The 15035-nt window shown below is 50.2% G+C and overlaps 1 protein-coding gene across 1 annotated transcript; it reads right to left on the bottom strand.

The window, feature by feature from the left end:
- Window positions 1–742: 742 nt before the first annotated feature.
- Window positions 743–14741, bottom strand: LOC148106834 (integrator complex subunit 6-like). Its single transcript, XM_087859765.1, has 5 exons — window positions 14702–14741; window positions 3572–3752; window positions 1807–1929; window positions 1339–1432; window positions 743–967 (listed from the first exon to the last, which is right to left on the bottom strand). Exons 2-5 carry the CDS (start codon window positions 3744–3746, stop codon window positions 868–870), a joined length of 492 nt encoding a protein of 163 aa, XP_087715891.1. The 5' UTR covers window positions 3747–3752; window positions 14702–14741; the 3' UTR covers window positions 743–867.
- Between the last annotated feature and the right edge of the window lie 294 nt (window positions 14742–15035).

The raw sequence follows: 15035 nt of genomic DNA, 5'->3' as shown, positions 1-15035 counted from the left end.
GGTAAGGACACAGGGCTGCAACGACACGGGACCCTGAGGAGGACTATGTCCACGATGTGTGGGTTTTTCTCAGCACGCTCATGGTTGTGATCAAAGTCAAAGGAAAATTAAAACAACTCAGTGGAGGCAGGACAGCTAATGGTCGGGTCCACTGGTAAGGAAGGTGTGAGTCATCCTCTCAGGCCAAGCCTTATGACCAGCGGAGGGGCTGTCTCAGGCAAAAGGAAAAGAAATGGAGAGTGTATGGGGTGCAGGCTGGCTCGGTCAGTGGAGCACGGACTCTTGATCTCGGGGTTGTGAGTTTGAGCCCCATGTTGGGAGTACACATTACTTAAATAAAATTTAAAAAGAAAAAGGGGGTGTCTGGGTGGTTCAGTCAGTTAAGCAACCGACTCCTGATTTAGGCTCATGTCATGATCTCAGGGTCATGAGATCAAGTTCTGTGTGAAAATGTGTGCTAGGTGTGCAACCCGCTAAAAATGTCTCTCTCCCTCTCCCTCTGGTCCTCACCGCCCTCCCACTCTTAAAAAAAAAAAAAAGAAATGGCTGGTGTAGAAGACAGTTATAAACACCAGCTACAGGCCTGTGACCTGCAGAGAACCTGGGATATAGTGTCACCTGATGACTTATCAGTGTTTGCCCACATCAGAAGGAAAACAAACAAACAATCCATTCAGATGAAATGCTTAGGGCAAAAGCCCAACTTTTACTAACAGAAACTTATAACATGAAAGTTGCAATGCATTTTCTTAGCCTCCAGAAGACAATTTCTTAGCCAACGTGTACTCGGAGGCATCAACAATATCGGGTAGCATTCAAGGACGGCCAACTGGTTCTGCTTCCTCATTGATCATTGTGGTAACAGGATTATAAGCTTGGGGAGCCAGGACCTTTGTTGAGAAACTGCTCACATTCTATTTTTTCTAGTACCTTCTCAAGGTGACTTATTAAGGCTTCTCTTTTAAATCTGAAAATAGACAAGTCATTAACCAAAAGAAACCCAAAGGATCTATGATGCAGGAGGCTCTGTAGAAATGCAAAGAGAAGATCAATTTAAAAGAGAACAGAAAACACATCTGCAAGGCAAGGGACAATCCAGCAAATTCAGAGGGCCAGTTCAGGGTCAAGGTCCACCTCAAACTCGGGTGTGAACAGAAGGCTCTTCAAGCTTGGAAGAAGGAGAGACTCAAACACTATCAATCTAAATAACTGGAGACAACGTGAACTGTGAGTGAGGACCAGGGTTTGAGAAACGCCAGGCAGGCCCGACCCCACCCCTCACCCAGCAGTGCGCTGGCCCCACCAGGAAACATACTGCACAGTTCCTCCCACACTCACCTTGCCGCTTCCTTCATGGCGTACACAACAAATTTTTTCTGCACTTCTGGAGGTCCTTGCACCCCTTCAAGCAGTTTGGAAATTTTTTCATGTTCTGGAGATATGTAGAGAAAAAAACCGTCAGTATCCCTAAAGTACAAAGGGGAGGTAGAAGTCAATCTTGGAGTCTCAGCGATCATTCAAGGGCTAGAACGTTACAGAGAACCTGTGCTTTCCATGCTTACATTCAGACATCCGGACACAGCCACCAGTGGAATCTGGTACACAGTAAGCACTTAAGAAATACAAGAGAACAAGACAAAAAGGTTTACGGGGACATTTCAGTCAAAATAAAGAGGAACCATTCTAATTGTGAAAATCCAATTCTGGCAAAGGATGAGCCTCAAGAGGTCAGTTGAATCTAGTCTGAATCATAGAATGGGAAAGACTTCCTGTGGTTTCATGGACAGAAGTGCTTATTCTACTTACTTCCTTCAAAATGGCGAATTTCCTTCTTTAATTGGAGTTTTATTGCCATATTGATTTCCACCGGTATTGGCAGTTTATCCGGCACATCTTCCAACACAGACGCTGCTGTGACATTGGGGTCATCTGCAGAGAGACAGCTGGCAATGATTCCTCCCACCAGGGCCTGACCACCAGCTTTGTGAGACAGCCCACCCTTGCTGACGGTGGTCAAGTCCTGAGACAAACAATCCAACTTACCGTGTGGAATACTGTCTCCTGCCATATTCATAAGCTCGGGAGGAACAGATGTTGACCAGAAGCCAGCAGGTGGGGATCGACCACTTTCCCTCCCCTCCCCGTGGGTACTGTGAACGACAGGTGCACCTGGAAACCTAACTGACCATGGAGCTGCAATGACGTGCATTTCAGCGACCCCCCCCCACATCCATGTGCTCCACAGTCTCTAAAATTTTCATTTCAAGCAGGTGAATATACCAGATAATTGTATCAGACCTGAAATTCTGACCTCAGGAAAGATAATACAGCAAGGCAGCTCTTCTATTCTTGGCACTACGCATACCCACAGAGACAGACGTGGACAGTGTAACCAATTGGCAAACATTCACAGAGCCCTGGCACTCGTGACTTCATGTCACCTGGATGCCCTCTACGAGGTGGCAAGCTGAACGTGTCACTTGATGTCGGGATGCCTGATATTGGCACTCCGTCACCAGAAATCCCACTCAGCAAATGATCTTCGTCATCTGGGTTTTGTCTCAGAAATGGACTTTTGCACTCCCAGTTGGACACGTCTACTTCATTCACTCATCCTCTGTGCCAAGCATCAAGCCAACAGTGGGGATCAGCCATGAACCAGACAGAAGAAACCTTCCCCCTTTGGGATGTATAACCTCTGTGGACGTCACACGGTACATGCACAATGAACAAAGGAGATAACACGGTTTGAATTCGTGTGAGGAAGGAAGGAAGCAGGGATATGAGCGAGAGCAGGAGGGGAAGCCTCCATGACTGCGAGGTCGGGCAGGGCCCTCTGAGGAGGTGACCTCTGGGAAGAGCTGGAAGCAGGAGGCAGAGGCATCCTGTGTACATGCGAAGGAGAAGTTCTAGCTGCCGGGGGGGCTGCGCAGGGTCCCTAGGAGAGGACAAGCGGGGGCCATGGAGCACAGTTCATAGGGCAAGAGAGCAAGAAGGACATGGAAAGGACATGTGATGGCAGGAGAGGGTGGAAGGGTGAGGTCGTGCATGGAGCAGAGACCAGAATCAGGAGCTCACACACTGTTCTGAGTGCTCAGGGGAGTTGATGAGGGGTTCCAGGATATTCATGTAATGATCTCATTTCTGTGTGGCCACGGTCACTCTGGGTTCACGGAACACATGGGCTGCACAGGGTCACGTGGAAAAGCAGGATGCGAGCTCAGCAGCTAGGGGAGCGGCTTGCTGAGTCCTGAGATGGTGTGCGATGAGGGACAGTGTAACGGTGGGACTGGGGAACAATGACGGTGTTAGGAGGAGAGAAGGAAGGTCAGAAAGTACAATGAGGGTATATCTTTCTATGAAGAAACCAGTAGAGTCCAGTGGTTGGGAAGCCAGCAATGTTTCCGTGAAGGACAGAGTGACCACCTGGTCCAGCGTGACTGAGAAATTAATGGCAGCATCACCCGAAGTCAGTGACCTTGATGGGAACTGCGCCCATGGGGTGGAGGAGCCAGAAGCTGGGCTGCCCTGGGTCAGGGCAGGGAGGGGAGGGGAGGCCAGGCATCCTCACCATCTTCCACGGACACGGCTGAGCCCCCAGCGTGGGATGGTCCCTCTCCTTCCTCCTCCACTGACAGCAGCGGCATGCTCAGCCTTTTCTTAATCGGAGGTGGAGTGATGGCTTTTCCAGGACGTTTCACTTGGCTTTTGGGCCCAACAGCGGACTCCTCTCCTTTCTCACTCATCGCTTCCTGAGGAGCAAGAAGAAACATGTCCCATTAATGAGCAAACTGCAACCCTTCCGAAACAGTACGGAGGTTTCTCAGAAAGTGAAAACTAGAACGACGTCATGAACCAGCACTTGCAGTACTAGGTATTTACCCAAAGAATTCAAAATACGGATTTGAAGGGATACGTGCACCCCGATGTTTACAGCAGCATTAGCAACAGGAGCCGAACTACGGGAAGAGCCCGAATGTCTGTGGACTGACGAATGGATAAAGACGACGTGGTGTACATATACAACGGACTATTACTCGCATCAGAAACAATGAGCTCCTGCCCTGCGCGATGACGTGAGTGCAGCTGGAGAGCGTCATGCTAAGTGCAACCAGTCAGTCCGAGAAAGCAAGCAGCGAAGGATTTCGCTCATATGCGGAATTTAAGAACCAAGCAGATGAACATGGGGAGAGAACAGAAGGGCAAACCAGAAAACGGACTCCTAACTGCGGAGAACAAAGTGAGGGTTACTGGAGGGGAGGTGGGCACGGGGACAGGTTCAGCGTGTGACGGGGTGAAGGAGGGCACTTGCGTGATGAGCTCCGGGGGAAGTATGGCCGTGTGGGTGCACTGAATTCTGCACCTGAAGCTGATAGTACACTGTGTGTTCACTAACTGCAATTTAAATAAAAACTTGAAAACAGTGCAAGCATTCCAGAACGGCATTCCGCATATGTATCTACAAGGTGCATCTGCGTTACTAACATGAGTTTTATCAGGGGCCAGGGTTTCCTCTGCCGCACAAACACTCTGTTCTCAGGACACCCGGCCTAACTTCCGTGCAGCCTATGGGGAAATGGAGGGAGCTAGCGTACAAGTGTAGTCCACGGGCAAACGCTGCGGGATGAATCGGACTGCTCACAGCCTGTGGAGCGATCAGCCAGAATTGAGAAAACACATGATTACCTCTCTGAGGAAGTATTAACCATCCTGTGAAAACCCTCTCAGGGGATATAACTCCATTTCCTTTCCTGATTGGATTGAAATGAACATTATCGGTATTGACTGAGTCTTCAGGGAAGGGCCCTTGTAGACGGTGAGGGGGGAAACCTTAATCCGCCTGCTTCCCATGCAGGGATCCACATATGGGCGTCTAGGTGCCATGTGAGGGCCGCTTGTCCATGGTGCTCGTACATCAAATGGGACGTGTCTGTATGACGGACTAGCTGAAAGGTCTTCTCCTCCAAGGATAACCCCCACATTGGCCCCACCATATTGGGATCGACTGGGGATACGAATACCTTTTCGGAGCCATGGACAGTTCCCATTAAGGAGGACTGCAAAAGGGGGAAATGATTTTCATGGAGCGTTTCAGACCAGCCAGATCCTCTTCTAAATGCTTTCCTTCTACTGACTCAGTTAGTCGTCCACACCCTGGGAGTTGGCAGCACGGGAGACTCCCCTGGGTGAAATCAGAACCTGGCCCCCCTACATGGAGGGCAGTGAGAGGCTGATAAAGACGGCCCCCTTCCAGATTGGTAGGTGGCAGGTGTGAAAAGCAGGGAAACTGACATACGAGGCTTGTCTTTGGCTGGCGGGAGAAATAGATCACCCCACCCACCTGCCAGACCCTTCCAAGTTTCTACGGAGACCTCAATTGACATCAGTCCCATAGGCGCATGTGCAGCAGCAATCACGTCCCCTCCCTGACCTCCTCCCATACTCCACCATCGAGACTAGTCCAGACTTCTCTGGCACTTGTCTGGGGCACTGTTCAGAGCGCACAAGCCGGGCTGTGGCTGCATGAACCAAGTCGCCGTTTGTCCAGTCCCACTGTGCCTGGAGCCGCGCTGTGGCCGGCCTGCCCAGGCTCGCCATTTGTGGCATCTATGGCAGGGGCCGGGGCCAGGGCTCAGCCGGCGCGTCGGCTTCCTCAGGGCCGGCAGTCTCAGCGCCTTAGGAGCCCGAGTGTGGAAACCCGCAAAGGGCGGCTGGCAGGCAATCCCAAATGTCTCTGCACATGTCCTGACCGCACGAGGGCTTATTCAGGATCATGCCCGTCACCTTCCAGTGTCCACACCCCAGTGACCCTCCCTGCAGAGCAGACGCCTGACACTGCCTAGGGCTCCGGGCCCCTTGTCCAGCAGCCTTCGGCCCGGATCCCACAGCCATGGGAGCCACACGTGGAGGCGAGCCCTGGCCTGTGGCTGGGAAGGGCGGCTATGTCAGTGAGCTCAGCGGGCCTAGGAGGAATCATCCAGCACTTTCTCCAGCTGGGGATCCCCCCGCCTGGGGCTGTGCTGCTGAATTTCATTCCCTTTGTATTAGGGGTCAGAGGGCACGGGGCGCAGTGCCTGTCCTCACCCATGGCCAGTGCCTCCTCCTCTTGGCTCCTGAGTCCTCCCTCTGAGAGGCTGTCAGGCTCTGTCCCAGCCCTCGGACCGCAGTCCGCAGGCAGCTCGTGCCCCGCAACCTCGAAAGCAGGCGCCTACGGTCTCCAAGGTGGCGCCTCTCAGCCCCGCCTTGTCTGCCACCCCCAGGCCCAAGGAGTGGTGCGGCCCGCATGCCCTTCTCCACCTGCGGCTCTTCTTCCAGCCTGCTGTCCGAGCTGCAGCCTGTCGTTGGACCCGGGCGGCCGCCTGTCTGTCCACAGCAGAGGCCGGCCTGCCCCACAGCCATGGGCTTCCGTCCCTGTCGGGGTGACCCGCCGCGCCTCCCCCACCAGCGCGTCAGAATGCCTGGGGCTGTCAGGGTGGCCGCAAGCCTCGGACGGACGTCCACACTCGCCCACACACAGCTCGACGGCCACGCCTGGGATGTTCCAAGGATGCCTCCTTCTCCAGACACATGTCTCTGCTCCTGGCCTCTGGCCCTGCGAGCTGCCTGCAGAGCTTCTCAGTGAAATCAGCCACGGGCCCTTCACAGGGAGCACAAGGACAGACCACGAAAGATGCAGGCCACTCCACGGGGTCCTGGCAGGTTGAAGAAGCTAGAAACATACATACCAGCCTGGTCTTGGGCCGCCCCACGAGGAGGTCTGTGCACCACCGGCCAGAACCCTAAACGTTCATGTAGTCGTCTACGTGGGCTTCACCCCAGACACCGTCCCGACGGGCCCAGCAACCCTCCCTCTGAAGCTGGACCTTGTACCAGCTCCTAGGACGGAGAGGAACTTACATTCAAGGCCAGGGGAAGGGATGAAGGCCCTCCGATGGCCCGGGGCCAACTTGGGGTCAACAGGAGGTCACATTCTCCTAAGAAGTCCTCCAACAAGAGCTGAATTCTGGCAAAAACTAGGGACAAGCTAAGGAAGGGTAGATGCGGGGCTCAGGGGCAATCAGCGAGCATAGAGTTCCCATGAGGGGTGGCTGGCCTGGCGACAGGTGCCTTCCCCGGCTCGCCGGCCCTCAGCCTGCAGGGTCAGCCTTCATCAAATGCTTTCACTCGGGGGAGGAGCAGCTCCTGAAAGCGATGAGATGAGGATGGGGGCAGGTCAAGTTAAGAGCCGCCAGAAGGAGGGCGGACGGGCACTGAAATCCGTGACCTGAGCCCCAGCTGCTGTGTTCCCCACATTCACAAGGAACCACGAAGCAGGAGCCACTGGCAGAGAAGCAGTGCAGTGGGCTTGCGGCGCCTTCCCCCACCCTGCCCCTGACAGGCTTCTTTATCCTGCTGTGCCTGCTGACCTTGCTGGCTGTGAATCCCTTTGTCCTGGGAACTATCATCCCCCGCGCGCTCCCTTAGTAACATTTTAACGGCACAAGTTTCATTGCATTTCACTTTACGTGCAAAATGTGCATTGCACTGGAACCAGAAATGTTGCAGGTCAGGCCTGGAGGAACGGGAGCACGTGAGGGGCGAGCCGCGTGGGAGGCTGAACCGTGCTCAAGGCCGAGGCCGGTCCAGCCCAGGGGCTGCCCCTCCTTTAGTTTCTCAGGCTTCCCGCCTGGCTCCCCGCGTGGTACCCGCCTGCAGAAGTGCAGAGAGAGCCCTTGTCCCTCTCACAGCTGCTCTGTAGTCTCTCAGTTGTTAAAAGTAGAGTCTGGGCACCCTGGGGCAGCGCTGGCAAACGGACGTTCTTCACACTAAGATCCAAATCTCCTAAGAACGTTGCCAATTTATGAGAAGACGCCAGGCTGCGGTCATGCTGAATGTGAAAAGTGGTCGTTGCCGGCTGGTACAATTTCTGCTATTTCCAGATGGATCTTGTCTTTGCTCTTTTACTTGCCACGGTGAACACTATTTGCATAGGTTGCTTTCAATCGCAGGAGCAGAAACCTCTCCTGTTTGGGCTAAAATGGTACACGAAGCCAACAGCTAAGTGGAGACTAGCATCAAATGAGCTGAACCCTGTTCCAATAATATGACCAAATGCCGGGTCCCTTCCCCAGGTTCTCTTCTAGTTCTTAGAAGCCACCTCATCCCAGTTCTGGCTCCTCCTCATGATTGCAAAGTGGCTGCCAGGCTCCTCAGTTCTGTGCTACTCAAGTCCTGTGTAGCAGGAGAGTGCGGATACATCCTTCCCTAGCGCTCCCAGAAGACGTCCTAAGGTTTGCAGGGTGGAATCCTTTTGTGCACATGTCCACCTCCAGCAATCATTTTGCTCTCCGGGGCACCATTCAGAATGTGCCAGTTTGGTGGGCTCAGCCCCCAGATAGCAAATGCATAGATTGAAAGATACCACCCTCAATAGGCTTGATCATGGCCTCACACAGAGTCCTGTATTTAGTCATCAGAATATCATTTCTTCTCGAGCAGGCGAACACTGGCAACCCTGCCAATAAACCCCAATCCTTAATGTCATGCACACCATGTTCTCTAAAGAAAATGAAATCAAGGAAGTGCTTCTTAGCAACACAACAAAAGGTCCTTCAAAACTGTACAACATACTCTAAATCAATACTTATTACTGAACTCTAGGAGAGCATCACATGACCGATTCTGTGCAACACATGTAATGACGAACAGAGAGGAAAACTTACAGCTTTACATTTTGTTAGAGAAGAAACATTGCTGCAAATGAATGAGGTCTGTCCATGGAGGAAGGTGTGAAAAGATTACAATAGATCCCAGGAAAGTAGAGTGAGGTCTATGCTGTGTTCTGACACTTGTGTCTCCCACAACCATGCGTTGAAATCCAACCCCCCAGGAGAGCTGGTATTAGGAGATATTAGGGTCCCTTGGCAGGTGCCAAGGTCCAAACGGTGGCCCACTTGCTAATCGGATCAGTGCTACAGAAAGGGGGCTGCAGAGAGAGCCCGAGCCCTCCCACCACTGAGGGCAGAGCAACGGTGCCTGGCTTGAAACAGGCCACGGACCTTCCCTAGATCGCCCTGGTGCCGGCAGCCTGGTCCTGGTATCCCGGCCTCCATGGCCCTGGGCCACACATTTCTGTCCCTGAATTCAGCCACAGATAAATAATACTAGCCACCAAGCAGGAGGAACACCCAGAATGACTTTATAGCAAATTTGGAAACAGATGAAATAGACGCTTTTCTAGAACAAGGAAACATTCCAAAACTCACCACGAAGAAACAGAAAATCTGAAGGCTCCTGTATGCGGTACGACGTTTAGCACCAAATGACGAGCCTTTCAATCCTGAAGGCTTTCCTGACGAGTCCTTCAAACATTCAGGAGGCAAATAAGACCAGACTTACACAAACTCTTTCAGAACAGAGGAGAAAGGGTGTGAGTTCCCTGCTCATTTTATGAGGCCAAGATAAACATGTTACCAACATGTACCAAAAACACTGCAAGAAAGAAAACGAAAGACCCAGATCTCTCTCCTGAATATAGACACACAACACAATTGGTTAGCAAGTGAAATTAAACAGGACTTAAAAATCCAAAGGTCATGTGGTTGTTGGGTCTCTTACTGGAAGGAAGACTGGTTTCACCCTGGAAAATTCATCAGTGAAACGTGCTACATGAACAGAAAAACCAGGGGAAAGACACAGGGCCGTTTTCATAAACGGGTTGACGTTGGATACCTATTCACGGTAAAAATCATCAGCAACTCAGGTGAAAGGAAACTTCTTGAACCTAAGAAAAGATACATCTCCCGCCCCAAAAATGTACAGAAGTGCTGTGTCTTATGTGTGAAATAAGACAAGGGAGTCTGCTGTGTTTTCAAGAACATACTGGAGGAATTGAAAACTGACAGTAAATAGAATAAGTATACATTTTGGAAAGGAAGAAGTGAGGCTGTCATTGTCCACAGTTGACATGTTTTTGTACATAGAATATGCAAAAGGAAGTAAAATCCTGAGAATTAATAAGTGTACAATAGCCAAGCTACTGGATAAAGAGCAAGAATCAAACCACATGTATTTCTGTGTAATAACAAACCAGTTAGAAGGAGATATTTACAATACCATTCTAGCAGTGTCAAGAACATCAAGGGGCACCTGGCTGGCTCAGTCAGTGGATGGTGGGACTGTCGATCTTGGGGTTGTGAGTTCGATCTTCACGTTGGGTGTAGAGATACTTAAAAATAAAAAATCTTTTTAAAAACTCCGTCAAAACCCATAGAAGAAACCTAACAACAGGTGTGCTGAGCACTACACGTGAAACATAAACGTCATGGACAGAAATCAAAGGCCTCAGTAAATGGAGAGAAATACATACCGTATGGATTGGAATACTTGTTATTAAGTCATCATTGTCATTTCTACCCAGAATAATTATTGCATCATACTTAAAGTGTAAGTAATTTTTTAATTTAAAATTTAAAAAAGCCCACCCTGTTCCTTTTGGGGGAAATACCTGAGCTGATAGTAAACAGTATGTGGATATCAAAGGGCCTAGAACAGCTGAGACCACGTTTAAGCAAAAGCAGCAGGTTGGAAGGCGCGCACTGCCAGACGGCAGACGTACCGCGACGGAGGGGCAGCGACAGCTCTGTGGTGTTGGAGCAACGGTGGGCGGATACTCCAGTGCCACAGGACAGAGTCGAGACATACATCTGGAATCAGCAGGTGCTAGATGGCTGACACGGGGACCTGCAAGCCTTTGTGGTCCTTTCAGTAAGTCCACCTGCTCCCTACGGGGAACTGCACCTCTGCTCTGATCCCCTTCCCATCCATACAATTTGATCTCCGGTGAACAGGAGATCTAGAAGGAAACTTGGGATATCACCTTCATGGCTTTAGAGAGGGAAAGCTGTTGAGAGAATAAAAGCCCTGACCATGAAGAATAGATTGATTACAGTTAATTAAACTGAGAATTTCTGTTCATCAAAAAGACACTATTAAGATAGTGAATTGTGGAGCGCCAGGGTGGCTCAGTCGGTTAAGCGTCTCCCTTCCATTCAGGTCATGATTCCAGGGTCCTGGAATGGAGCCCAGCATTGGGGTCCCTGGTCACTGGGGCATCTACTTCTCCATCTGCCTCTCTTCCCCTCTCCTGCTCTCTCTCATGCAAATGAATAAATATAATCATAAAAAGAGAGAGAGTGTGTTACATGAGGCTCCTAGGTGGCTCAGATGGTTAAGCATCTGACTTTTTATTTTAGCTCAGGTTATGATCTCAGGGTGCTGAGATGGAGCCCCACGTAGGGCTTGGCTTGGTGTGAAGCCTATTCGAGATTCTGTCTGTCTCTCCCTTGCCCTCCTCTCCTTGCGTGCCTACACTCTCTTGCTCTTAGGAAAAAAAGGGATCACAAGACAAAACCGATCAGTGGAAGACACACAAAATTATATATACATGTATATATATGCATATATGTAAATATAAATAAGTTGAAATGCAAATTAATTTTAAAAACACATATATCTCAGTATAAGGTGGGTAAAAGCCCTGGAAAGGCTCCTCATAAAAGACATATATGAATGGCAAATAAACCACATCATTCAGTACAAAATACACCTTTAGACCTAATGAGAGGTCCCTGCACACCCACCAGGGTGGCTGAGATTAAAGACTCCCTATATAGCAAGTGTTCGTGAGTACAGAATGCAACCAACTCTCATACATTGTCAGCCCCAGATTCCCACCTTGATGACCAAGGTCACACATAAAAGGTTAGAAATAGAACGTTATCTTGGAATTAACTTAACCAGAGACGTAAAGGATCTATATTCCAGAAACTACAAATCACTCTTGAAAGACATTGAAGAAGACACAAAGAGATGGAAAAATATTCCATGCTCATGGATCGGAAGAATTAACATAGTTAAAATGTCCATGCTACCCAGAGCAATCTACACTTTCAATGCTATCCTGATCAAAATACCAATGACATTGTTCAAAGAACTGGAACAAATAGCCCTTAAATTTGTATGGAACCAGAAAAGGCCCCGAATCGCCAAGGAACTGTTGAAAAGGAAAAACAAAGCTGGGGGCATCACAATGCCGGATTTCGAGCTGTACTACAAAGCTGTGATCACAAAGACAGCATGGTACTGGCACAAAAACGGACACATAGACCAAGGGAACAGAATAGAGAACGCAGAAATGGACCCTCAGCTCTTTGGGCAACTAATCTTTGATAAAGCAGGAAAAAACATCCAGTGGAAAAAAGACAGTCTCGTCAATAAATGGTGCTGGGAAAATTGGACAGCTACATGCAAAAGAATGAAACTTGACCACTCTCTCACACCATACACAAAGATGAGCTCCAAATGGATGAAAGACCTCGATGTGAGACAGGGATCCATCAAAATCCTAGAGGAGAACATAGGCAGCAACCTCTATGACATCGGCCACAGCAACCTTTTTCATGACACATCTCCAAAGGCGAGAGAAACAAAAGATAAAATGAACTTGTGGGACTCCATCAAGATAAAAAGCTTCTGCACAGCCAAGGAAACAGTCAAAAAAACTAAGAGGCAGCCCACGGAATGGGAGAAGATATTTGCAAATGACACTACAGATAAAAGACTGGTATCCAAGATCTACAAAGAACTTCTCAAACTCAATATAAGAGAACAAATAAACAAATCATAAAATGGGCAGAAGATATGAACAGACACTTTTCCAGTGAAGACATACAAATGGCTAACAGACACATAAAAAATGTTCAAAATCATTAGCCTGGGAAATTCAAATCAGGGAAATTAAAATAAAAACCACACTGAGATACCACCTTACACCAGTTAGAATGGCAAAAATTGACAAGGCAGGAAACAGTAATTGCTGGAGAGGATGTGGAGAAAGGGGATCCCTCCTACATTGCTGTTGGGAATGCAAGTTGGTACAGCCACTCTGGAAAAACAGTGTGGAGGTCCCTTAAAAAGTTAAAAATTGAGCTACCCTATGACCCAGCCATTGCACTCCTGGGTATTTACCCCAAAGATACAGACGTAGTGAAGAGAAGGGCCATATGCACCCCAATGTTCATAGCAGCATTGTCCACAATAGCTAAATCGTGGAAGGAGCTGAGATGCCCTTCAACAGATGACTGAATTAAGAAGATGTGGTCCATATATACAATGGAATATTACTCAGCTATCAAAAAGAATGATTTCTCAACATTTGCTGCAACATGGACGGGACTGGAGGAGATAATGCTAAGTGAAATGAGTCAAGCAGAGAAAGACAATTATCATATGATTTCTCTCATCTATGGAACATAAGAGCTAGGATGATCGGTAGAAGAAGAAAGGGATAAAGAAAGGGGGGTAATCAGAAGGGGGAATGAAGCATGAGAGACTATGGACTCTGAGAAACAAACTGAGGGCTTCAGAGGGGAGGGGGTGGGGGAATGGGATAGGCTGGTGATGGGTAGTAATGACGGCACCTATTGCATGGTGCACTGGGTGTTATATGCAACTAAGGAATCATCGAACTTTACATCAAAAACCAGGGATATAGTGTATGGTGACTAACATAATATAATAAAAAATATTATCATAAGAAAAAAATAAAAAGGAGATGGCATGTCTTAAAAAAAAAAAGAAATAGAACCCCTGCAAGACCGAGAGACAGAAATCAAGGAAAATGACTCCACCCCAGGCTGAGCATCCAAGTAAGAACAGGCTACCCCAAAGTGCATGAGAGCAGCCAACTACGACCTCACCCCAAAGGCTGAGGCAGAACACGCTAGGGACAATCCACCCCTTGAGGCAGAGCCAGAGCCCCCAAAATGCTCCCCAGCCACGGCCGAGTCAGAGCAGCCAGGGAAGAGGAGCCCCCCTACATCAGGGAGGGGAAGTGCCCAAGGAACCCTCCTCACCCAGGGCTGAGAGAGAGCGCTCAAGGCACAGTCCCCCTGCCGGGCAGAGATGGACCTTCTGAGGAAGAGTCTCAGCTCCCAGACCTCAGAGGGAGCTTCCAGAAAGAGCCCAAACCCTCACTGCTGAGAAGGCGCCCACGGTGAAGTTCTCCCCCTGCCCCTCGGCTCACACAGAGCCCCCCCCAGGGAGAGTTTCCCTCTCGTCTTGAAGCATCGGAGGAACAGCACCCCCATTGGAAGGGACGGAGCACCCACGAAAGTCTCCGCGGGACTAAGAGTCCCCACCAGGGACCAGCGGAACAGCACGAAAGCCCAGTCCCAGCATGGCTGAGACAGAGCACCCAAGGCAAAGTGCGCCCTCGTGCCGAGCTAACCCCCAAGGAGAGTGTCTCACAGGCTGAGGCAGAAGCCCGCAGGGAGAGGAATCCCAGGGCTGAGGTGATGCACCCGAGGAAACATCCCCCTCACAGAGCTTGACATGAGAGCCAGGAAACACCCCGTGTCCCTCACTTAAGACTGAGGTAATCACCCAAGACGCGTCCCCTCACCAGCGCTGAGAGCGTTACGGGAAGAAAGTCCCTCACAGAACTCAAGACACCACCAAGGACAGCCTCTTCTCCAACATGGCGGAGAGAAGTTGCCCCGAAAATGCCTCCCCCTTTTCTGAGATCAGAACCCAACCAAGTGTCTCCACAGACCGAGGCAGATCCCTCAGGAAGACACCGCAGCCAAGGGAGAGGCACCTGCAGGGCACAGAGAGAGTCCCCAGGGAGAAGAATCCACATTCCCACCGTTAAAATCCTGACCTTGTTCCAGGAGCCTGGAAGCAACTCACACAGTGGCAGTGAAGTTCTGGTGCCTCTCAGGGGAGAACTTTATAGAGAGGTGCCCTCTGGGAATCTCTGGATATCCGCCCCCTAGGGGTTCTGGGAGAAGGTGCACCCAGGGAAGTGTCCGGCCAGAACACTCTGATCTATTATTACTGCCCCAGGGATGTAGGTGTAAGGGCAGCTGCAGGCCATGGGGTGATGCTGGCCACACAGCCCTGCAGCAGCCCGCCGCCCCGAGAAGCTGTGTGCGGTGCGGAGCCTGGTGCTGGAGAAGCCCCATGCCCCCCCCACCCCCACCCCCCCGGAGCCC

This window comes from Ursus americanus, chromosome X, assembly GCF_024610735.1.
Source record: "Ursus americanus isolate L20-20 chromosome X, mUrsAme1.1.p, whole genome shotgun sequence".
Taxonomy (NCBI): Eukaryota; Metazoa; Chordata; class Mammalia; order Carnivora; family Ursidae; genus Ursus; species Ursus americanus.
This window is presented reverse-complemented; position numbering and strand designations above follow the sequence as displayed.